This window comes from Pholcus phalangioides, unplaced genomic scaffold, assembly GCF_987345545.1.
Source record: "Pholcus phalangioides strain wild (caught in Gottingen) unplaced genomic scaffold, Ppha-v1.0 ptg000011l_1, whole genome shotgun sequence".
Classification (NCBI taxonomy): Eukaryota; Metazoa; Arthropoda; class Arachnida; order Araneae; family Pholcidae; genus Pholcus; species Pholcus phalangioides.
The window spans coordinates 59,512,234-59,533,401 of NW_028301604.1; the positions used below are offsets into that span (position 1 = coordinate 59,512,234).

Consider the following 21,168-nt stretch of genomic DNA (forward strand, 5'->3'; position numbering starts at 1 on the left):
GTGTCACAATTAATGGAGCGCTGAAGTTGGTAATTTTCACACCATGACTATAATTTGCATTTCTATCTTACGGTGATTCTTGAGCATATCTGTGGTAAAAAATTTGCATAAAATGGATTGAATGGCTCATGAAATTTCAAAATACTTTTCCTATTTTGTTCCCTAAAATTAGGGCACCAAGAAAATTTGTCTAAAAAATGGAACATTTAAAAAAAAGTACTGTTGTAAATATTTTTTTGCAAATTGACGTGCACTTGTGAGAAAAAAGTGTTGTGCATCTTCCCTAATTATCTATGTAAACCTAGAATCCATCACTCAATGTTACAGGTAAGGAAAGAGGACATTTCTGTAAATGTAAAGTTATGTGTGCACATACTTTTGTAGTACAGGAAAACTTGTACTGTCATTAATTGTCATTGGTGTAACACCATCTTTGGCTTTGACCATAGATTGCATGCATAGAGTTACAGGGGGGGGGGCATAGAGGATCACGTGCACCCCCCACGAAAAATATTTTTTTAATTGAAATTTCGGAAGAAAATACCTTTATATGTTATTATAATCAATTTCTGTTAATTTCAATGCTATTTGAAGGCTATGAACTCAAAATTTATGTTTAATAAATTCATTGGGACCCACCCTCTAAGCCATATAATGATAAATTGCATAAAGGCCCTTAGTCCGTGGACCAAATATGACCCGGGGGGTTATCTGATGCAGCCTGCCCTCCTCAAACCTAATTTTGTAAAAATGAACTAAGCAGCATATTTACAGATCGCTTAAATGACCCGTGGCACAGTTCCAGAGCATTTAAGCAGCCCATGACTTAAATGACCAGGGACATAGTTGCAGAACATTTAAGCGATCCGTCACACCCTTAGAGATCGCTTGAGTGACATGTGACATAGTTTTAGAGCACTTAAGCGCCCCCCCCCCCAGTGCAGTTCCACATCACTCAAGTTATGCTGACATTATTTAAGTGATTCACGGCATATAGTTATGGATGACTTGAGTGATGCATGGCACAGTTCTAGAGCACTTAAGCGGCCTGGGCACATTTTCAGATTACTTGGATCCATGAAACATTTAGAGATCATTAAAGTGTCTCTGTAGGGCACTTATCAATGGGAGAATGTTACTTCAAGTGCCCACAAACTATCGAAAGGTTTTTCTTTTTTGGCGCACCAAGTAAGACGCCATTAAGAATATTTCATATCTTCATAAAGGGTGGGTGATGACTTAAGCATTATCCAAACCCCCCCCCCTCCCTCTTGTCATCAAAAGTCAGCTAATCGGAAACCCCCTCCCGCATCGATGCTGACGTAATACTTGAATGACCCCTAACCATATGTCATCCTTTATAATGTGACACATGTCCAGGCACGGACCCAGAGTGATGTGTTGTGAGGGAGCAATTTTTTACAGTGAAGGTGTCGATCAGTGAGGCCCAACCTAGTGTCCGCAGGCATGAAACATACTTAAAATATAAAAATTAATATTAAAAAAAAATTAATTAAGAATTACAATTATTTAAAACTTTCAATTAATTTGAAATTTAAATTAATTAAAAATTGGAATTTAAATTAATTAAAAATTGAAACTTAAATTAATTAAAAATTGGAATTAAAATTAATTAAAAATTGGAATTAAAATTAATTAAAAATTGAAGGTGATTAAAAAATGTTTTTTTTTTCAATAAGCGACACACCTATTTAAAAAATTGCTTTGCAACAACTTATGTTGCAACTAATGAATTAGCTGTTTTTGACAATAAATTTTTAGATATGTGCCGGCTACCCTCGTAAAAAATACCATACGCAAAAAAATTTGAGAGGCAGACTGAATAACATGTAATATTTATAAACATTGTTAGGAATTTGGATGCACATTACCAGATTAAAAAAAAATTATATTAGCATAGTAACAAGTGCAATTATACAAATAAATGAAAACTTTGCAGATGAAAAAGCATATAAAGAATTATTATTTGAAAATGTTCCTAGAATCCTACTTGTTACTTCCTTCTCGTTTGCTTGATAAAAATCAAAGCACACAGTTAACTGGACAAAACAATGCGCACAAATAAAAATTCATCCGGATGTATTCAATAAATGGTTTTTTTTCCAGCTTTTCAAGTCAAAGTAGGTAGTTACTTAACATATAAATTTAATTTTTTGATCCCTGTGAAAGTATTAAACATTTCTCTTTTCAACGTTTAAATAGCAATTAGGCAAAATAATATGAATAAAATGAGGATCTCTATCAATCAGAAGAAATGAATTATGAGCTAACTGGGATACCAGAAATCTCATTTAATAGGGACGATCCTTGAATATTTGAAAAAAAAAAATTATCCAAAGCCCTGACCATGGCCTCCACATCCTAGAGCAGAGCCCCTAGGCTAAAGCCTCTGGTGGGCCCCTAGACCAGACTTTTCATGAACCCCTTTATAGTTAATTTATACCTATATAATTTATTATAATAGGTTAATTTATACCTATAACACCAAACACCTCTCTTAACCCATGAAAAAAGAAAAAATGATGAGAATCATCCCGGGCCCCAGGGCTAGAGCCCTGTCAGCCACACCCTTGTCTGGGCCATGGCCTTGACAAACAAAAACAAAGCACCTTATCAACCTTATAGTTGATAAAACCTTATCAACTAAAAACAAAGCAGTTATCAAATAAATATGTACTACGCACACACACAATGACAGCCCCCTACCCATAACGTGTCGTACTGTTCTTGCAAAAAATGTATGTGACCGCTCACAAACTTTAACTAGCCACATGCTATCAGAAAAAAAGCTGAACCTATGCAGCACAGTTCTGGCCCTCTCATATGTAGGGTCCATGATAAGGCAGTTTTGGTTTCAGTACAGCACAGGGTAGATGTGTTCCCTATTCAGACTTTCTGTGCTGGCGTTGGGACCAGCCAAATGAGCTTTGTTTTCATCAGTGACCCCAGGTGGGCCCTCTGTGGTCTCTGTCTCATTCGATAGAGAATTCTATCTAGAATAAGTTCTATTTATTTGCCGGCAGATCCATGTGGGCCCTCAATTGGCTCTGTTTGGCTCGTACTAATTCATATCAGCTGAGTATACTTGCCACCTGGCACTAGACCCGACCAAAGGGACTTCGTTTCCATCCATGAGGGACCCCAAGGTGGTCCCTCTGTTGATTCTGCTTGTTTCACTCAATACCTTGTTTAGTATTTACCCATGATCCGCTTCTGGTTGGCATATGCACTGAAAAGGCTGGCAACCACTGCTGGTAATTCAAACATCCACAGCTGAGCTACACTGACTCCAGAAACTTTTCATGTTCACATATACGCTTCGAGGACTCTGTGATTTGCGTAGGGGACATTAAGCATTATTCTTTCAATTACTCATGTTCTAGACAGTTAATTTGTCTTTCTGAGAATGATTTTAGAAATTTAATGAACATTTGCTAACACACCAAACACCTCTCTTAACCCTTTCAAGGCCAGACATTTTTCCAAAACCCACAGAAAAAACAGTGTAAACAGGTGGTCTCACTATAGAGGCACAGCACCAGAAAGGGTTAAAATAAAAAGAAACACTACAGTAAAACACCCATTTATGACGTGTCTGTATTTACAAATAATACCTTTAACTTCCTCATTTACCTCTTATAATTTTCAAACAAGACGATAAAATTTAAAAAATGCATTAAAAATTTCCAGCTTTGTGGACCCGATTTATGAAAACTTTTTTTGCGTCAGAAACCCATATTCTTTGTCTTCAAATAAAGTTTTCCATACTACTACGTATAGAGAGAGAGAGAGAGAGAGAGAGAGAGAGAGACAGGCTCTCAATAATCCCTCCAGTAATCTGGCATTTTTAGGTTTTCTTCAAGCATAGAAGAGGAAAACATATCAGTGCATGTCTTTGAGCGTAAGTTTATATTATTTAAATGGGCTTTTTCAATCAACTTGCAGTAATTCTGTGATTTCAATAACCCAGTATTAATAATTCATATTTCTATTAGTTCCAGAAATATTCAACTCGATCTGCCTTTTTTTGAGGATATTTTTTCCCTCAATTTTTTTTTTTTTTGCAACACTCAGATTTTAACCATTCGCATGTACTGTTACTGGAGACAATGTCCTATTTACAGGAGGACTAAGTGAACTATAGCCCAGAGTGTCAAGTTCAGAAGATCAGCAAATTTGAGGAGTGAGTGACCAAGGAAATTAGCAAAATGAAGAAAGGGTGGTGAAAATTGCATAACCCTCAATAAATCTATCTCTGCCGAGACAGCAAGTGACAAGGTCAGTGATTGACCAAAATAGTGACCTAGAGAGTTTGCAAACACGTGAGTGAGCAAAAGAGTAACTTAGAGCGTGAGTAAGCATGTGAATGACCAAACGAATGGCCTAGAGTCAGCCGTCTGAAACGTACCCTGAGCCCTCAGATAAAGTGATTTTTCTGAGGCACCCTACGTGGCGAGACATGTTTACTTTTGGAAATTTTAACTAGATATTGTTTTCACAGGAGAGAGAGACAGCCCCACTCTGGGGTGGGGGGGGGGAGAATGTGTTAAGACAGCATTGTCTAAAGCGCATGTAAATAACCAAACAGTGACAAAAACCAGTGTCAAACACGCAAGTGACCAAAACAGTGTGCAAGCATGTAAATGACTAAAAAGAGTGACATTAACGCAGGTGTACTTGCAGGAGGAGGCAAGCAGGCTATAGCATAGGATGGAGAATTCATGGAAAGATTAGTCAAGAAAATTAGACTAAAGTGAAAGAAGGGTGGCAAAATTTGTGTAGCCTACAAGTGGCAAGACCGTAAATGCGCATCTGACTGAACATCAAAATTACTCTCAATCTTCAAACCTAAATTTCTCATTTGGTTTCACAGAAACAACTCATAAAGAATGAAAACTTTAATTTGGAACCACCTTAGCACGAGTTTTGGAGAATTACTAACCAGGAAATATAAAATCTTGGAAACACAAATACGCAAAATGCTGAATGGTAAATCTTGCTTATTCTAGTAGGAGTCAAGGCGAAATATGAATTTTTTTTTTTTTAAATATTTAAATATAACATGGAAAAACTATACTACCCCTGGCAGAAAGTGTTCGTTCACCCACGAAAACACTAGCAATGCTATGTTTGAAACAAAAAAAAAACAAAATTAAAAAATAATTCTTTTTTTCAAGGGGAAATTCTTGTTAAAATCAATCATTCTGAATTTGGAATAAATGACAAAAATCATAAATTTATTACAATTTGACCATGATAATCAATTTGTAAACTTGTGACACTCAAGAAAAAAATGTTCGATCACCTCAGTTTTGAGGGAAAAAGTGATCGATCACCATTTCAAACTGTTTGCACAAGCACAAAGTGTCCAGACAGTGTATAGAAAGTGAACCTAATGGGTCAACACAATTTTTTCCGAAGTGTAAAAGATAGCTTCCAGAGGATATATTACTAATGATCTTAAAAAATATATAGTTTCTATGTTCAAAAATGACGTTTCCTTGATGGGACGTTGCAAGAATCTTCAGCTGTGCTCAAAGTACAGTGTGCTGGCTTTGGATGCAATGTCAGAGGACTGGAGATGTAGTGCCTCAATCTGGTTGCCCTCATAGTTACCACAAAGAGAGATGATAGAAAACTGATCGCAACTGCCAAGGAAAATCACCGTGCCACCTCAAAACAGCTGATTGCAGGGAGAGCAATGCCCCCCCCCCCGTATCTCTGCCCATGAACCACGTCCACTGGGGCATGAATGATTGGAATAAAGTAATTTTCAGTGATGGGTCAAGAATCAACTTGGGGACTGAGGATACCTACAATAAATTGATCTGGAGAAGAACAGGAGAAAATTTTGAAGATGAGAGTATTGTTAAAAGAACTAAATTTTGTCACTCATGTACATTGGCATATGCAAGGGGGGTTTGGGGTTCTAATCCCCAAGCCGAGATTATAGTTATTCTGAAGGAAAAACGTACCCGTACCCCCCCCCCCCCCCCCGAGTAGAAAAAAATTGAAAACCCACCTTTTGATAAAATTCTATTTTGCATGACATCAAGTTTGCATGACAGTTGATAGATTAGGGGAACACAGCATCGTGAAGCGTACAGTCAACTCAGACTCACAGTCAACTCATGGACATTCTTGAAAACTTTTGATTCCTAGTGTTGACAATTGGTTTGGGTATTCAACTGACTTTACATTTCTAGACAACAATGTCTCTTGCCACTGCAGTAAAAAAGTTGAGAGTTATCTAATAAGTGCTAACATTTCAACGACAAACTGGCCTGTCAACAGATGTAACCCAATCAAGAATGTTTGGTGCCAGTTGAAGAAGGTAGACTTGAAAATGACTAATAACGTCATGGAACTGGAGAAAGCAATTAGAAACGGCTAAGAAGAAATTTCTCCATCATACAGCGAACAACGTATTGCTTCTATGCCCCAAAGGATGAAAGCCATCATCCAGGCCAAAGATGGAGTTACGAAATATGAAATTTCTTATTTTAGATCCCGTAATCTATCACTTTTTTCCTCAAAACTGAGGTGATTGAACATTTTTTTCTTCAGTTTGAGTTTGATAGACAAGTCGGAGTCAGAAATTATGTAAATTTGATGGTTTTTCAATTATGTAAAAAAAGAATTGGAAAAAATACTCATTGACCACGGGACAATCTCATTGAATCCATACCAAAACAAGGTAAGGCAAGTAGATTTTACAATCTAAACTGCTTCCGTCAAAGTGTTGACTTATTCTACTTTGTTATGGTGCCCAATGCATGACCGATTTGGTTTTTTTAGTAGGTGTTTGCTTTCTTGTTTGTTTGTGTCAAAAGACTTTTGAGCCAGCATAAAACTAAATCATTTTTTTTCTGAATGTAAAATTTTATATACCAAAATTTTTGTTCATAATAGTTTGTAATGAGACTCTGTGTTTATGTTTCATAGGATAGATTTCATTAAAAAATACAAATTTTGCAGTCACATTTCTGGTTTCAAAAGACTTTTGAGCGCTACTGTAAATATTTATAGTTATGCAGCTTGAAATAGAATGAACGTGTGTATCAATGACACAACTCTTCTGTAAAAACATGACTCTGATTCATCTACTAAACTTTATTCTACTAATTCTATTTCATATACTTTCAGCATGTGATTGCAGCTTAGATGGAGCAATAGGAATCTCTTGTGACAATGAAGGAATTTGCACTTGCCGAGATAATTTTGATGGCAATAAATGTGATAGTTGCCATGAAGGATTTTATAACTACCCTCTCTGTGAAGAGTGCAACTGTAATCCAGCTGGAGTTTTAGCAACATTTGTAGGATGTGGAAGTCTTACTAGTGGAGAGCTATGTGAATGTAAAGAACGTGTAACTGGTAGGATTTGCAATAAATGCAAATCATTATACTGGAATTTGAAAGTTGGCAATCCTCTTGGATGTGAAGGTAATTTGAAAACTTGATTTTTGGCTGCTTGAATATTTATCAGAGATCAGGTCTTCAAATGCAATGAATTGATAAAAACTAAATATGATAAAAAGTAGGAGTATGACAAGAGTTAATAATAACAGGATAACTTTTCATTATGATGGACAATGAGTAAATTTGAATTTTTCACTCTAACAGGTAATAGGTGAAAGTACCGGACATCGAAAAAATAAGATGTCTCGATTGTCTGCTTTACTATATAAATTCTTACCTATCTATATGTGTGTCATGGCCCCCAGCCTTGAAGCCTGGGAGTCAAGGGGGGGGGGGCTATACGGAGGCCTTTTTGATGTCCCTTTCAGACACGTCCCGTAGGAAAACAGACAGGACTCTTTAATATCAGTCATATCAATTTGTACGGGTACCTTTCATCAAATGTTCCAGAAAAAGGCCAACTTTTTCTTTTTGTACAAGTTGTGTTAAGGATATAAACATTGGATATTGGAAAGACTGACATCATCACCCATTGTGAAATCAAAAAAACATCAAGCAAGTGTCACAAAAAGTCAGCTTTTTTCAAAAATTGACGCCTTTTCCTTCATCTTCCGATGATTTTGGGGTCATCCGCGCAAAATGTTTGTTCACATCGTTTCTGATTGAACACAATATTCTTTTTTTAGATCACCATTTTGAAGTTTTGACCTCCTATTTCACTTGTTTTTTGTGTAGGGATTTTATTCCCAAGGATTTAACTTCCTTGTGTGTAAAATCCCTATTTTATGTAACTTCAATTTTTGAGTATGGATTTTATTCCCTACATTTTAACTTTTATGTGTGGAAAATACCTATTTTATTTAGAAAAATCCCTTTTGCATTTATTAGGGAATGGTTTTAGTATAAAATACGGGTCCGCACGAAAATCTCCAGAATTTCCATTTTCAAAAGTTGGCAGCTATGATATATATATATATATATATACACACACAAACACACACATTATACTATGTATTAATCACTTTTTTTTTTTAGATTGCAACTGCTTCTTAGATGGTACTGTTGGTGGAATAGCTGTTTGTGATTCAATAAATGGTCAATGTATGTGCAAGCCAAATGTTGGATCTAGGCAGTGTTCTGAATGTGAAGATGGATCATATCAACTAGACAGAGATGATCTTTTTGGATGCAAAGGTTCAGAAAAATTGACTTTTGACTGAAAATTCATGAGTTTAAAACTTAGAGAAAATTCTGACAATTTAAGGCAACATTCTGTTTGTACTTACTGTATTTTAACTTTTATAAAGAACCCGTTTTTGCCAAAAATAGGAGATTTCTTATACATGGATAGTATTATAGATATTAACAAATTACTTTATTCCTTGCAATTTTTACAATGAAAGTGACCCTGATGATGATAATGAACTAGTTGATGTAGTTGATTGTGATGTATCAGATGAGAGTGATGAGAAATTTAATGGTTTCTATGATGAATAAAAAACTTTTTCAATACCTCAAGAAAAAAAATAAATAAATAAATATTTTGGCAAACATTTTCACAAATTTTAAGCCCAAAAAATCATGGAGTTTCTTATGCATGAGGGTTCTTTATACAGGTTAAAATATATTATTTTTGCTCAACTACCACAGCAGATAGACTTGTATGGAAAGATTTAGAAATAATTTTATGACTAAGAAATTTTATGTACATAAAAAATAGTTGTTTACCCTACATATATGGTTTTTCACTTATAAAAAGTATTCATTCTTATACTATTATTTTATTAATATGTTACTGTGCATTTTGTCAATCTTCTGTTATTGAAATTTTACGATGCTTGTTGTTGTGTCAAAAAGTTGGGTTTACTTAAATGCGTATAAAATTAACATGTATAAGACCTACATCATTTTTTCTCATTTTAATGTCTAAGAAATATAAATTCAATGAATATTTATAGAAATTTCACATGCAGAAGAATAATTGATACTTTTATTTAATTTAATCAGATTGTGGCTGTGATGTAGGAGGTTCAGTGAACAATGTCTGTGACAAAAGAACTGGTCAGTGTGCATGTCGCCCTCGAATAAATGGTCGCCGTTGTGATAAACCAATTCAGACTCACTATTTTCCAACTCTTTTTCAACATCAGTTTGAAATTGAAGATGGTAGAACTCCAGTTGGCACTCAAGTACGGTATGGCTATGAAGAAAGTGTATTTCCTGAATTTTCTTGGAGAGGATATGCAGTGTTCAGTGACATACAAGTAAATATTTCAGCTGCTATTTCATTTGAATAATAAGAAAACATTTATTGTTAAAAACTGCGGTTTGAATAGATATCTTTTACAAAAATCTAAACAGTGAAGCACTGCAATATCAAAAAAGAAAAAATATTGCCTTATATTTAAAAAAAAAGAGTTCGCCATTAATTCACTCCCATGCTGTGATAAAAGAACCCAAGTATGAATTGCTTTATGTGTATAATCAGAAACTAAAAACCACATGGCTAATAATTATTAAATAGATTTTATGAAATTATAAACAAAATGAAATTTAATGTAAACCGAACGAAGTCATACATGTTTTACAACTTCAGTGGTATGTCCCCTGAAATTTCTTGAGACTCAAGACCCCTTTCAATGTATGTTCCTACATGCATAATGACTGTAAACAAATTCAGTACTACCTTCAAGAGTGTGTGTGTAAAGGTTAAAAAAGTCAGGGTTGGGAGCATTTGCAGGAATAAAACATTCAATCATGCATAAATAATCATGCCTCTAAAAGCAAACATGCCCTGCATCCATAAGTGCCTTCATTCCTATGTTCCCAACATTGTCTTTTTTCATTATTGCTCAAAACATGTGCGTGTGTGAGGCCTCTATAATATAAACAATTTTTTCAGTGATATATCACTCAACCTTTTTTTTTCAAATGTGTATATGTCAAGTTTTCTCTTAGCAAGTTTTAATGAATCAATTCTGCCTATTATTTCATTTTTTAGCAGGTATTCAACAGAAAATGTGCAAATTAATCCTACCACAGCAGTTCTAAATAACATCTCATAACAAAGACAATTTTGAAATAAGAAAAAGCTTTTCAGAAGAATGTGGTGTCACAAGCCCATATTGCCCTACATAGCTAATATTGAACACATATTATTTAAACTTTATTTTTTATGTCTTGCTAATTCTCCACATAATTGGAATGACATTAACAGTAGATATTAGCTCGGAACACTACAGTACTTCTGAAAACCTTCCCAACATTACTTGACTAGCAATCACCATTTCAATTTCCATTCATTAAAAACCTTTGAAAAATACTCCCAACCCTTCAACTTGTATTTTTTCAAAACTTTTCATGTTCATCAAAATTCTCTCTCATTTATTAGTGATTTTTCTTTCACTTAAAATTTCTCTATAACCCATTAAGACCGAGCTTGATCGATCGTGTGGGTGAAATACTTAACAGCAATTCATGTTTTTGAAAATTTCCCGGTCTTGAAGGGATAATTTGGGCTAAATTTTTTAGTTTTCCCTTCCCTGCTACTCCAATACATTCTGTCCTAACACCATCATCAATACATTCTGTTCTACAATCATTATCAATACATTCTGTTCTACAATCATTATCAATACATTCTGTTCTACAATCATTATCAATACATTCTGTTCTACAATCATTATCAATACATTCTGTTCTACAATCATTATCAATACATTCTGTTCTACAATCATTATCAATACATTCTGTTCTACAATCATTATCAATACATTCTGTTCTACAATCATTATCAATACATTCTGTTCTACAATCATTATCAATACATTCTGTTCTACAATCATTATCAATACATTCTGTTCTACAATCATTATCAATACATTCTGTCCTACAATCATCACCATTTCGTACTTCCCTGAATATCATCACCATTTCGTACTTCCCTGAATATCATCACTATCTTCACCCTTTGCCATCTCATCATCACTATCACGCACTGGTCTTTAATCTAACAGACCATTTTCTTCTTCCTTCATTGTTTTTTTGTTTTTTTTATTTGACTGAACACAACACATAAAACATACAATCAAACTGAGAAAAACACAAAACAATGGAACTCCACAAAAAAGCAACATTATGATGACACAGACACTCTGTGACCCCAAGGGACTGATAGTCCTTCCAGTGGGTCAATATAAGTTAAATTAGTTGAGTTAATTGAATTATGCAACAGCTTTGTTACAGTACTAATTAGTTAATATTTTATAAAATCAAATATATATATATATTTTTTAACTGAACAAGGAAAATATACATATTTAAATATAAACAAATAAAATTAGTCAGTTGACAAACACAGAATTCACGTACAATGTGTATTCACATGTATTTTTAAGTTGATTACAGTTACAGAAATTGCTATATTTTTGATGTTTTTGGAAGGAATTATTTTAATTGTGTTGTTTTATGATACATTATTGTTGTAGTATGGATTATAAACTATTGTTTATTGAGAATATAAATATATTGTGATTGGATCTTATGTTATTATTTGTATGATTAGTTGCATGGTATTGGTTCATTATTTTGGGGGCAGTATATCTATAACTCTTTTGGAATAGCGTTTTATATTGTTTTTCTCCAACAGGGTTGTAAATAAATGAAATAGCTTACCCATGGGAGTCAATTTTACCACAATTGACATGTTTAAAAAGAAATACGTTTATAATGGGATGAATAGAGAAGTTATGCTTCCTTAGATAAGACAACCATAATTTTTTATGGGTAGTGTATTTTATTTTATTGTAATCATTATTTTTTTATTTTGTTTAATGTGTATTAGGTTTTTCATGATGATTGTGCTTATTTTGGGTTGCTGTATTTTATTTATATTTTGCATCCATATTTTTTTATGAGTATCTTTTTTCAGCCACCTTGTTGGACATTTTGCTTGTTGTGGCCTTTGCATTTGTGCACATACACTCTCCCACCATTTTTGCCCTCAGTTCATTCTGATAATGAATGATGAATTTTTGTAGTATTTTTTTCCATTCAGATTTTTTTATATTATTACACATCATTATCATTCATACAAGAGATAGCAATATTCATCTTTCTCATCAGTGTCACTACTTGAGAACTGCTGTGTATCAATATCATTACTAGGAACATAGTCTTGATCACTAGAGCTATTCTCAAAATCGTCATCATTATCTGAAGAAAGAAAAATTACTTTGGCTTTTTTATGATGACCATAAAAAAGACTTGGAGCAGTAGGAAACATTTTTATTTTCTTAAAATTCAAACAAAGCAAAAAAATTGAGCATAGTATTTATAAGAATAAAAAATAAAATTTACAATAGAAAAAACCAATTAATTTTCAAAAATTAGCAAAGCTTTATTAAGAAGGGGCAACATGATTTTGCTGTCCCTTCCCCCCTACTGTAAATATATTTTGATGTCAAAATCATTCTTTTTGCTTCTGTCACCTCCTCAAGATTACCACTCATAGCAGTTTTCCTTTGCCCCCTTCTAGTTCTGTCGCATTCATTATCTTTATTTCTATAAGTAGGTATATGATATGACTAATTACATATTTGAACAATAGATAGATCTCAATAATTTTAGTATATTATCATTCGTTATGAACAGGAATATATAATAACATAATGATAAATTAAATACAAGTGAGCTGTGCATGTAATAATTACTATAATTATATATTATATATATATATATATATATGTTAATATAATTAATAATATTACTATAATTATATATTATATATATATATATATATATATGTTAATATAATTAATAATATTACTATAATTATATATTAATTATGTCTTATTAACTACTTACTATTACAATTTTGTGTAAAAAGTGACAAATAAATATACATCACTATTTTATTTAACATTTTCTTCTTTTAGAAAGAAGTACTACTTGACATATTTGTGGGAAAGCCAAGCTTATATCAAGTATTTTTCCGTTATCTAAACTTTGGTGGAGAAAAGGTTTTTGGAACTATCACTTTTACTCCTGAAACATTTGGTGGTAAGAGATATAGTTTAACTTTTCTTTTTCAGTTTACTTGATTCAATATTTCTTAAAAAGTTTCATATATATATATATATATATATATATATATATATATATATATATATATATATATATGAACCATTTATTTATTTATTTTTCAAATTTTGCATTTTTTTATGATTTAATACTGATTGAAGTGGCAAACAAGTAACCCATTGGAGAAATTTAAATTTTATTTTGTTGTACTTCACTTCAACTCTAAAATAAGGTAAGAAAGTGTTCTTTCCCCTGAATATGTTCTAGTACTCTGGTACTATTTTTCCATTGAAATTCTGGAAACAGATTCCAAAGCATAAGGGTACATCACATTTCAAATATATGTGACAATGTTTCATTTACTTGTAAGGGTCTTCTCACTCGGGGATACAAAAGTTTTGCAACTGATAGGAGAAACCGTATTCAGATGATGAACACGTATATTTCTATGGAACCACTCACATGAGGATATTGCCGTATTGGCAACTCACTTTCTAGATAAACACCAAAATTTGTTCCGCAACCATCTAGAATTCCTTCATATTTTCGAGGGTTAGCTTGTATGATGGGATGACCATACATTAGATTAAAGGTATTTTTAAAAGAAATTCTCTCCCTCATGCCAGCCCTCCATCAATTGAACTACCATTTGCTAATGGATATATCTAGAATTCCTTCATATTTTCGAGGGTTAGCTTGTATGATGGGATGACCATACATTAGATTAAATGTATTTTTAAAAGAAATTCTCTCCCTCATGCCAGCCCTCCATCAATTGAACTACCATTTGCTAATGGATATTTACAATGTGTGTGTGTGTGTGTGTGTGTCATTCACACACATGTACACTGTGCATGTGTGTGAATGTATTTGCCTAAACTTACAGATTATTGCCAGTCACTCATCAAGACTCACAGGCAATCAATTATTAATTCTTGGTCTGTTTTCTAACTCCGTAGAAGGCAAAGTCTTGTTGGCCATAACGAATAATTATTGTATGCCAATAAATGGATGTACCCATAGTCCCCACAATGGTTTGGCTGACAACAGAGTTCCAACCCTCGGGCCTGAGACAATTACCATTATTTTTGTTTTTTCATGCTATAAATTCACTATAGAAGGGCCTATGAAAAGTCTGGTTTGGGGCCCTGCTAAAAATTTCATCCTAGGGGACCTGTTCAAGGATGTGATGTAGGGGTGGGGGCATGGATGTACCTTTATTTTTTTTCTTTAATTGTCTTTATTTTGCTGAAGTAATAGTGTAGGATGATAATTATTTATAATTATAATAAAATATCGCTGCTAGAATCGCTGATTTTCTTTTTTTTTTTGCTACCTCAGTTTATAATGTATAGTAATATAAGGAGGTGAACTAAAAACTACGTCATCTTTACTCATTTTCCGGGGATTTGAGTTTTTTTAGTAGTGCCGTGTGAGGGAGAACGAGCAACTTGACTTGTTCAAGTCGACTCAACTCTCAAGTTGAGGCAACACATGTTCAATTTTAGTTTTCCCGTGTGAAGAGACGCTTAGACCTTAGAGACATGATAACCCTGGTTGATACTTTCTGTGGCAGTGGATGTTCAGAGGGGATGTGCCAATTCCTGATTAGTCATCAGAATCTTTCCTGACACAGAGGTACAACAGATATGCCAACAAGATCACCTTAAAATACATTGCTATTGTCGGATGTCCCTCCTATTGAAAGATTAACAAACCAACCTCTTAATGGAACACATAAAAAAAATTGTACAACACTGCCATTTAAAACTGCAATAAACTTATTTCCTGGTCTAATTATCTCTCATACACAAAAAATTTCAATGATCTGATAAAAAATCATTTAATTGGTCCTTCTGCATCTTCTGTTTATAGTTTTTGTGATTCCAGCACCACCTAACTGTTGATTAATGTAGAACTGTGTCCTTCTTTGCCGCACAGCTAGTATTCTTTACTCTTTCCTTTTAAGAATAGGCATTTGCATTATGTTTTTCAAAGTTTAAGCACAGTATGAGTTGATATATGATTTGATGATAACTGTGATATGCATTCCCTCAAACTTGAGACATCTTTTTTTTTTTAATATTTTATGGAAGGACATTCATTCTAACACAATATTTGGTCTTCTGTTTCTTTTTTTCCACATATCTTCATCTTCTAATATATTGATTATGAATATGTATTCTGAGGGAATGATGTCACTTCAGCTATTTCATATTTACGCTAATCTGTGATTTTTTTCCCCAAAATGAAAGATAAAAAGGGCTTTTTTGCCTGGTGCTCTAAGATAGTGTTCAAAATCACAGATGACTTTGTAGACAGTTCTTTGTCCCGCGATCAACCCTTGAAAGTGAGAGAGTAAAAATATTCATATATGATTTCATTTTAATTTTTTCGAGGGAGGGAGGGAGAATCATTGCAACACCACACATTCATGTAATCCACTGAAACTAAACATTGACTTCCAAAATCATTAAGCTGTGGTTTATCTTCTTAGAATCACCTTTTTTTCTCAATCACTATTGTGAAAAAAAACATAACAATTATTTTCTAATATTTATTTCCAGATATTCAACAGAGCAGTGACATGGTTTTTGAAACAACTATGCAACCAAAATTCATGCGAGTATCTGGTAAACAGAGCTTGGTGGCATCACCATTTGTTTTAAATCCTGGACGTTGGATTGTATCGATAAGAATTGAAAAACCTCTTTTTCTAGTAAGTATGATAGCATCACATGAGCATTTTGAGAAAGTACAATAACATGTTCCTTTTTTTTCCATAACTATCTGAATCTCCTGTCTGCCAGAGGTTCAAAGCAGTCTCCCAAATTCTTTGTGTCCTGTCACTCCCCAATCTCCCTATCTCCAATAGAAATTTATTTTCTTAATATCTATCTACTTTAAACCTATGTTAGAAGATTTTAAAGAAGGGCTTGTATAACTTCTACTACCCATTCCAGTGCCCCAGAGAATGCTTTCACACACTTTTGGAAACACTAGTTTAGATGCCAATTAAGAATATCTGTAAAAAAATGTATACTTTCCTCAAAACTTTTATTTTGTTAACAGAAATAAGACTGCATTACTACTAGCAGTTTCAAGTACTGATAACAGTAGCATAATCTGTACACCTAATGACTATATAATGCATTGTAATGGTACACTGTATAATGGTGAAAATTGTTATTTTTCTTATATCAGATAGAAGCACATCTCATTCAATGTACCAAGAAATTCATATATGGTAATAGAATAGTGATTGCAGGATAGGTCATAGCGGGTTATAGTAAATGGGGAAGTTTCTGATTAGACAGGCATCAAAAGAGGAGTTCCTCAAGGAAGTGTCCTTGGACCCATACTCTTTTCAATTTTCATCTATAAACTTGATCAGGGAATTGATGGGATTGTCAGCAAATTTGCAAATGACGTGAAGCTAATGAGGGGAATCTAAGAGATAGGAAATACTCCAGATGAACTTGAATATAATTGCAGCATTTGATAATGAATGGAGCATGACCTTCAGCATCAACAAGTGTGTAGTTACATCCTTTGGTTCGAACAACCCACATTTCACTTACGATCCAAGTGGAGAAACTATTCCAGATGCAACTAGGCTCACCAATTTGGGAATTCTCATAGCCGAGCAGCTCAGGTTTTCTGAAACTTGCATGATGAAATTTCCTACATGTGTAAGCGTAAGAGGGTTCACATACTAGGGGATTTCAATTACCCAGGTGTTCATTGGGAGAACCTTTCATCCAGAGATCAGTATGAAAGAGACTTTCTTAAGTTGGTGCTAGAAAATTTTTTGTATCAGCATGTATCAGAAGCCATTAAAGGTACTGCTATTTTGGATTTAGTTCTTACTAGTTCTGAGGATCTTGTTGAACATGTTTCGGTGGGGGAAGAATTTTCTTCCAGTGATCATCGTATAGTCAGATTTCACTGTAACTTTTCCTCGGGTAAGGTTGATAATAAAAGACTGGTTCCTTGTTTTCGAAGAACTAACTTTGATGTTTTGAGAGGAAGGTTAGTGGAAGTTTTCAAAGACCGGTTGGAATGAGTAGGGGTGGTGAATCAATGGGAAGAATTTAGTACGGAGCTGTCCTCTGTTTTGCACAACGCCATACCCTTTTTTCGAAAAAAGCGTATTTGTACATCGCACCTTCTATGGTTCACGGATAGCGTGCGTAACCTTTATCTTGAAAAGAAAAGAGCATTCAGAGAGTATAAAAGTGGACGAGGTGACCTATCATTGTTTACTGATAAAAGAAGAGTGTTGAAGAGAGAGATAAGGGATAGTAAAAAGGAAGTTGAATCTCTAGGTTGGCAGATAACATTGGCTCTGACCCAAAATCAGTTTTTCGATACGTCAATAATGGATGTAAGGAGACAGTTGGCCCTCTCTCGATAGGAGGCTCTAGGTTAGAGAGCAATGTAGGCATGTGTAGTGCTTTCAATGACTTTTTTGCGTCGGTTTTTAATGGAGATAATGATATTCAATATACGGGTGTTGCATGTTGCATGCAAAAAAAAATTCATTTTTGTTTTCCTTTTTCTTAAAATAATTCTTTTTTTGCATATATATAATTTTATATTAATTATATATTATATTATATATACAGTAATACAGTATATATATATATATATATATATATATATATATATTATATATATATTATATTTTTAAACTTGTATATGTATATATATTTATTTATTTATTTATTTATTTATATTGCATTTATGTTTTCAATGCCTTATTATCCCAATATTACTTTTCATTGAATAATTTTATACCTTTTTTTCCTAGGATTATATGGTTTTATTACCACAAGCTTATTATGAAGCAACATTAATACAAGAGGTAGTGAATTCACCTTGTGGTTTGAATGGTGCAAATCATGAACAAATGTGCCAAAAGTATCGTTATCCATCATTACCTACTGAAGCTGTAGTTGTGAGAGGTGAAGCTGGTTATGTAGCTGATGGTAATGAAAGAATAAACACTAATATTTATTCAGAAGAAGATGTGCTTGAGGTAATAAATTTTACTACTTTAGATATATTCAACTAGTTTGTAGGTATAAATTAATTTGAAATTTATATCTAAATTATAAAACGGTAATATGTACCATATTTCTTTGAAGAAGGGCTGCAGAGTGTGGAAAAAATATCAAAATATATTGGGTAAGCATAAAAGAAGGGCTACATGAACATATTAACCCTATATTTTCATGAAAGAGTTCTTTCATTTAATTACTGCTTTCTTGTATTATAGAACAAATATTTGTTAGTAAATGCTTCTGACTAATTCAGAAAAGTGATTTTATTCAATGTGATTGTCATTTTGCCAAATACGTGAATTCTTGAAATACTTGAATTTGTTAAGTACAGTGAAACCCCTTCTTTTATGGACAATCAGTACCAGCTCAATGCATGGGCTGCCTCAGACGCAGCCCAGGGACCTCTGGTGCAGAGGAGGGTCTCATGATAATAATCATGTAAATTGGTAAGAAGGCATTTTTAGTCAAGGTGGGGGGGCAGCTCAAAAAATCATTTCGCTTTTGGGCCCATGATGCTCTTGAAGAAGGCCATGGGAACACCCATGGGGCCAAACATTTCATCCGTAAAAGAGAGGTGACAGCATCTGCAAGGTGACCATCAAGAGGGGTTTCACTGTATTTTCTGGATGTGGCTTGTACACTAATACTGTTTTTTTCTTTTAGAAATCATGGTAATCAAGTAGAAATGTAGAGTTTTAACAGTAGTTCATGTGGCAATAGGATATCTTGACTTTATCTTTATTTATACTATAGAATAACATTTTTTAATTTTGTTATATAAGAGCGGTATCATAAAAAAAGTAAAACTTAACCTCATCACTAATTTATTGTTAGCTTGACAGTCTTTAGGACTACTTATGCTGAGAGGAGCATTGGTCAGTGATTTTAATTATCTTCATGTAACAAACAAATACAAATACAATGCCACAACAGGCAAAATGCCCAACGAGGTGGCTGAGAAAAAGATCTATTATATCTCTTATGAAATGACTCATTTTTTTTGTTTTGGATGTTTAATGAATATGTAATGAATTGAAAAAATAAAATATATTTCAGGAGTTGCAAAGTGGGAAAATGGCATGGCTTGATAAAGACCAACATTCCCTGCATTTAGATTTTACTGTGTCAAGATCAGGCCCTTATATTGTTCTGATAACATATCACACACCAGATGGTGGTCAAAGCACATCAGGAATGGTAGAAGTTTCAACAAGCAGCAGAATGTATAAAGGAAAGGCGTTATTTTATGACTGCACATTTTCCTTTCATTGTCGGGCCATTGTTATTGATCATAATGGAGAAGTAGCAATTTTTGAGTTGGATGACAACTTTGTAAGTTTGGTTTTGGAGACAGAAGAAGACTCTAGTATAGCTGTGGACAATGTGGCGCTAGTTCCAGCAGATTTATGGCATACAGATTACATAGTTCCAAAAGCTCTTTGTATCCATCAGGGTAACAGTTGCATTGAATCAGTATTTTTTCCAATACCAGAAGCAACTAAAATTGAATTTGAAAGTGGAACAAACGAAGAACGGATTGCAACATCGCTACCAAAAAATATCTATGATTCATTAGCTGGACTTGTTAAACTGAATGATGATGATCCGGTTGTTGATTTGCATGGGTCAGTTCCAATTGCTGGATATTATACTTTTGTTGTCCATTATTATCAACCTGACAATCCAGAGTTTCGTGCTCATGTTGTAATTCAAAATGGTCAATTCTATGAGGCAGCTGTTCCTCTTTCATTTTGTCCAAGTGCTTCTGGATGTAGATCTATCATTCAAGCTACAGAAACAAATTCGACCTCATTTCAGATACTAGAAAATTATGTCATTACTGTTAAACAACCAGGAGACAAAAGTGCTTGGCTAGACTATTTATTAACTATACCCGCTGATCAGTTTCATGAAACATACTTGCATCCTTTGCCTGAAGATAATGCTGGAAAATTCATCACAGAATGTGGACAAAACAGTTTTTATCTATCATCTCAAGCAGAAGGTAATACCAGTAACATTATTTCTGTATTTCCCAATTTTAAATTTTAAAAGCGTACTTTCACAAAAGTAAATCCTTATGTAGAGTGTTGGAGATACATTATCAAGGATTTAATGACATTAGAATATCATAGAGAAAATCTGGATTTTAAAAGAGTTAAGCGTTACCCAGGTGAGGTTTGACTGTATATATATGGAAATAGAAATAGAAATGGATTACCTTTTGGGTTTGATAATACGATTAAATAATCGACATTTGGGTGTACCCAAAATTCCAAAACGAACACGGCTATACGCGTTTCGGAGCTGTATGAAGTTCCTTCATCAGTAGCAGAAAAAAATAATTCTTCTCCATCAGCATCACTATCACGCTCTCGGTTGTGATTGGCTCCGCCATTTTTATTCTTTTTTCCGTCCTCTTGCTCTACTCTTTTGTTGCCTGTTCATTTTGAATTTGACTCTTGTCTACAACAGCATTAACTCCTGCTATAAGGAGTTTTTCAATATTTTCTTTCTTCTTTGTTTCTGCTACTGATGAAGGAACTTCATATAGTTCCGAAACGCGTATAGCCGTGTT

At 33.7% G+C, this 21,168-nt stretch overlaps 1 protein-coding gene across 2 annotated transcripts in view; it reads left to right on the forward strand.

The window, feature by feature from the left end:
* LanA (laminin subunit alpha) overlaps positions 1–21,168 on the forward strand; it is a 308,555-nt gene that overhangs the window by 99,297 nt on the left and 188,090 nt on the right. For both annotated transcript variants that reach the window (XM_089239807.1, XM_089239808.1), the window contains 7 exons: positions 7,168–7,467; positions 8,479–8,637; positions 9,451–9,707; positions 13,380–13,503; positions 16,092–16,243; positions 18,338–18,565; positions 19,647–20,595. In XM_089239807.1, coding sequence (XP_089095933.1) covers positions 7,168–7,467; positions 8,479–8,637; positions 9,451–9,707; positions 13,380–13,503; positions 16,092–16,243; positions 18,338–18,565; positions 19,647–20,595 — 2,169 coding nt within the window. The remainder of the gene's footprint in view (positions 1–7,167; positions 7,468–8,478; positions 8,638–9,450; positions 9,708–13,379; positions 13,504–16,091; positions 16,244–18,337; positions 18,566–19,646; positions 20,596–21,168) is intronic.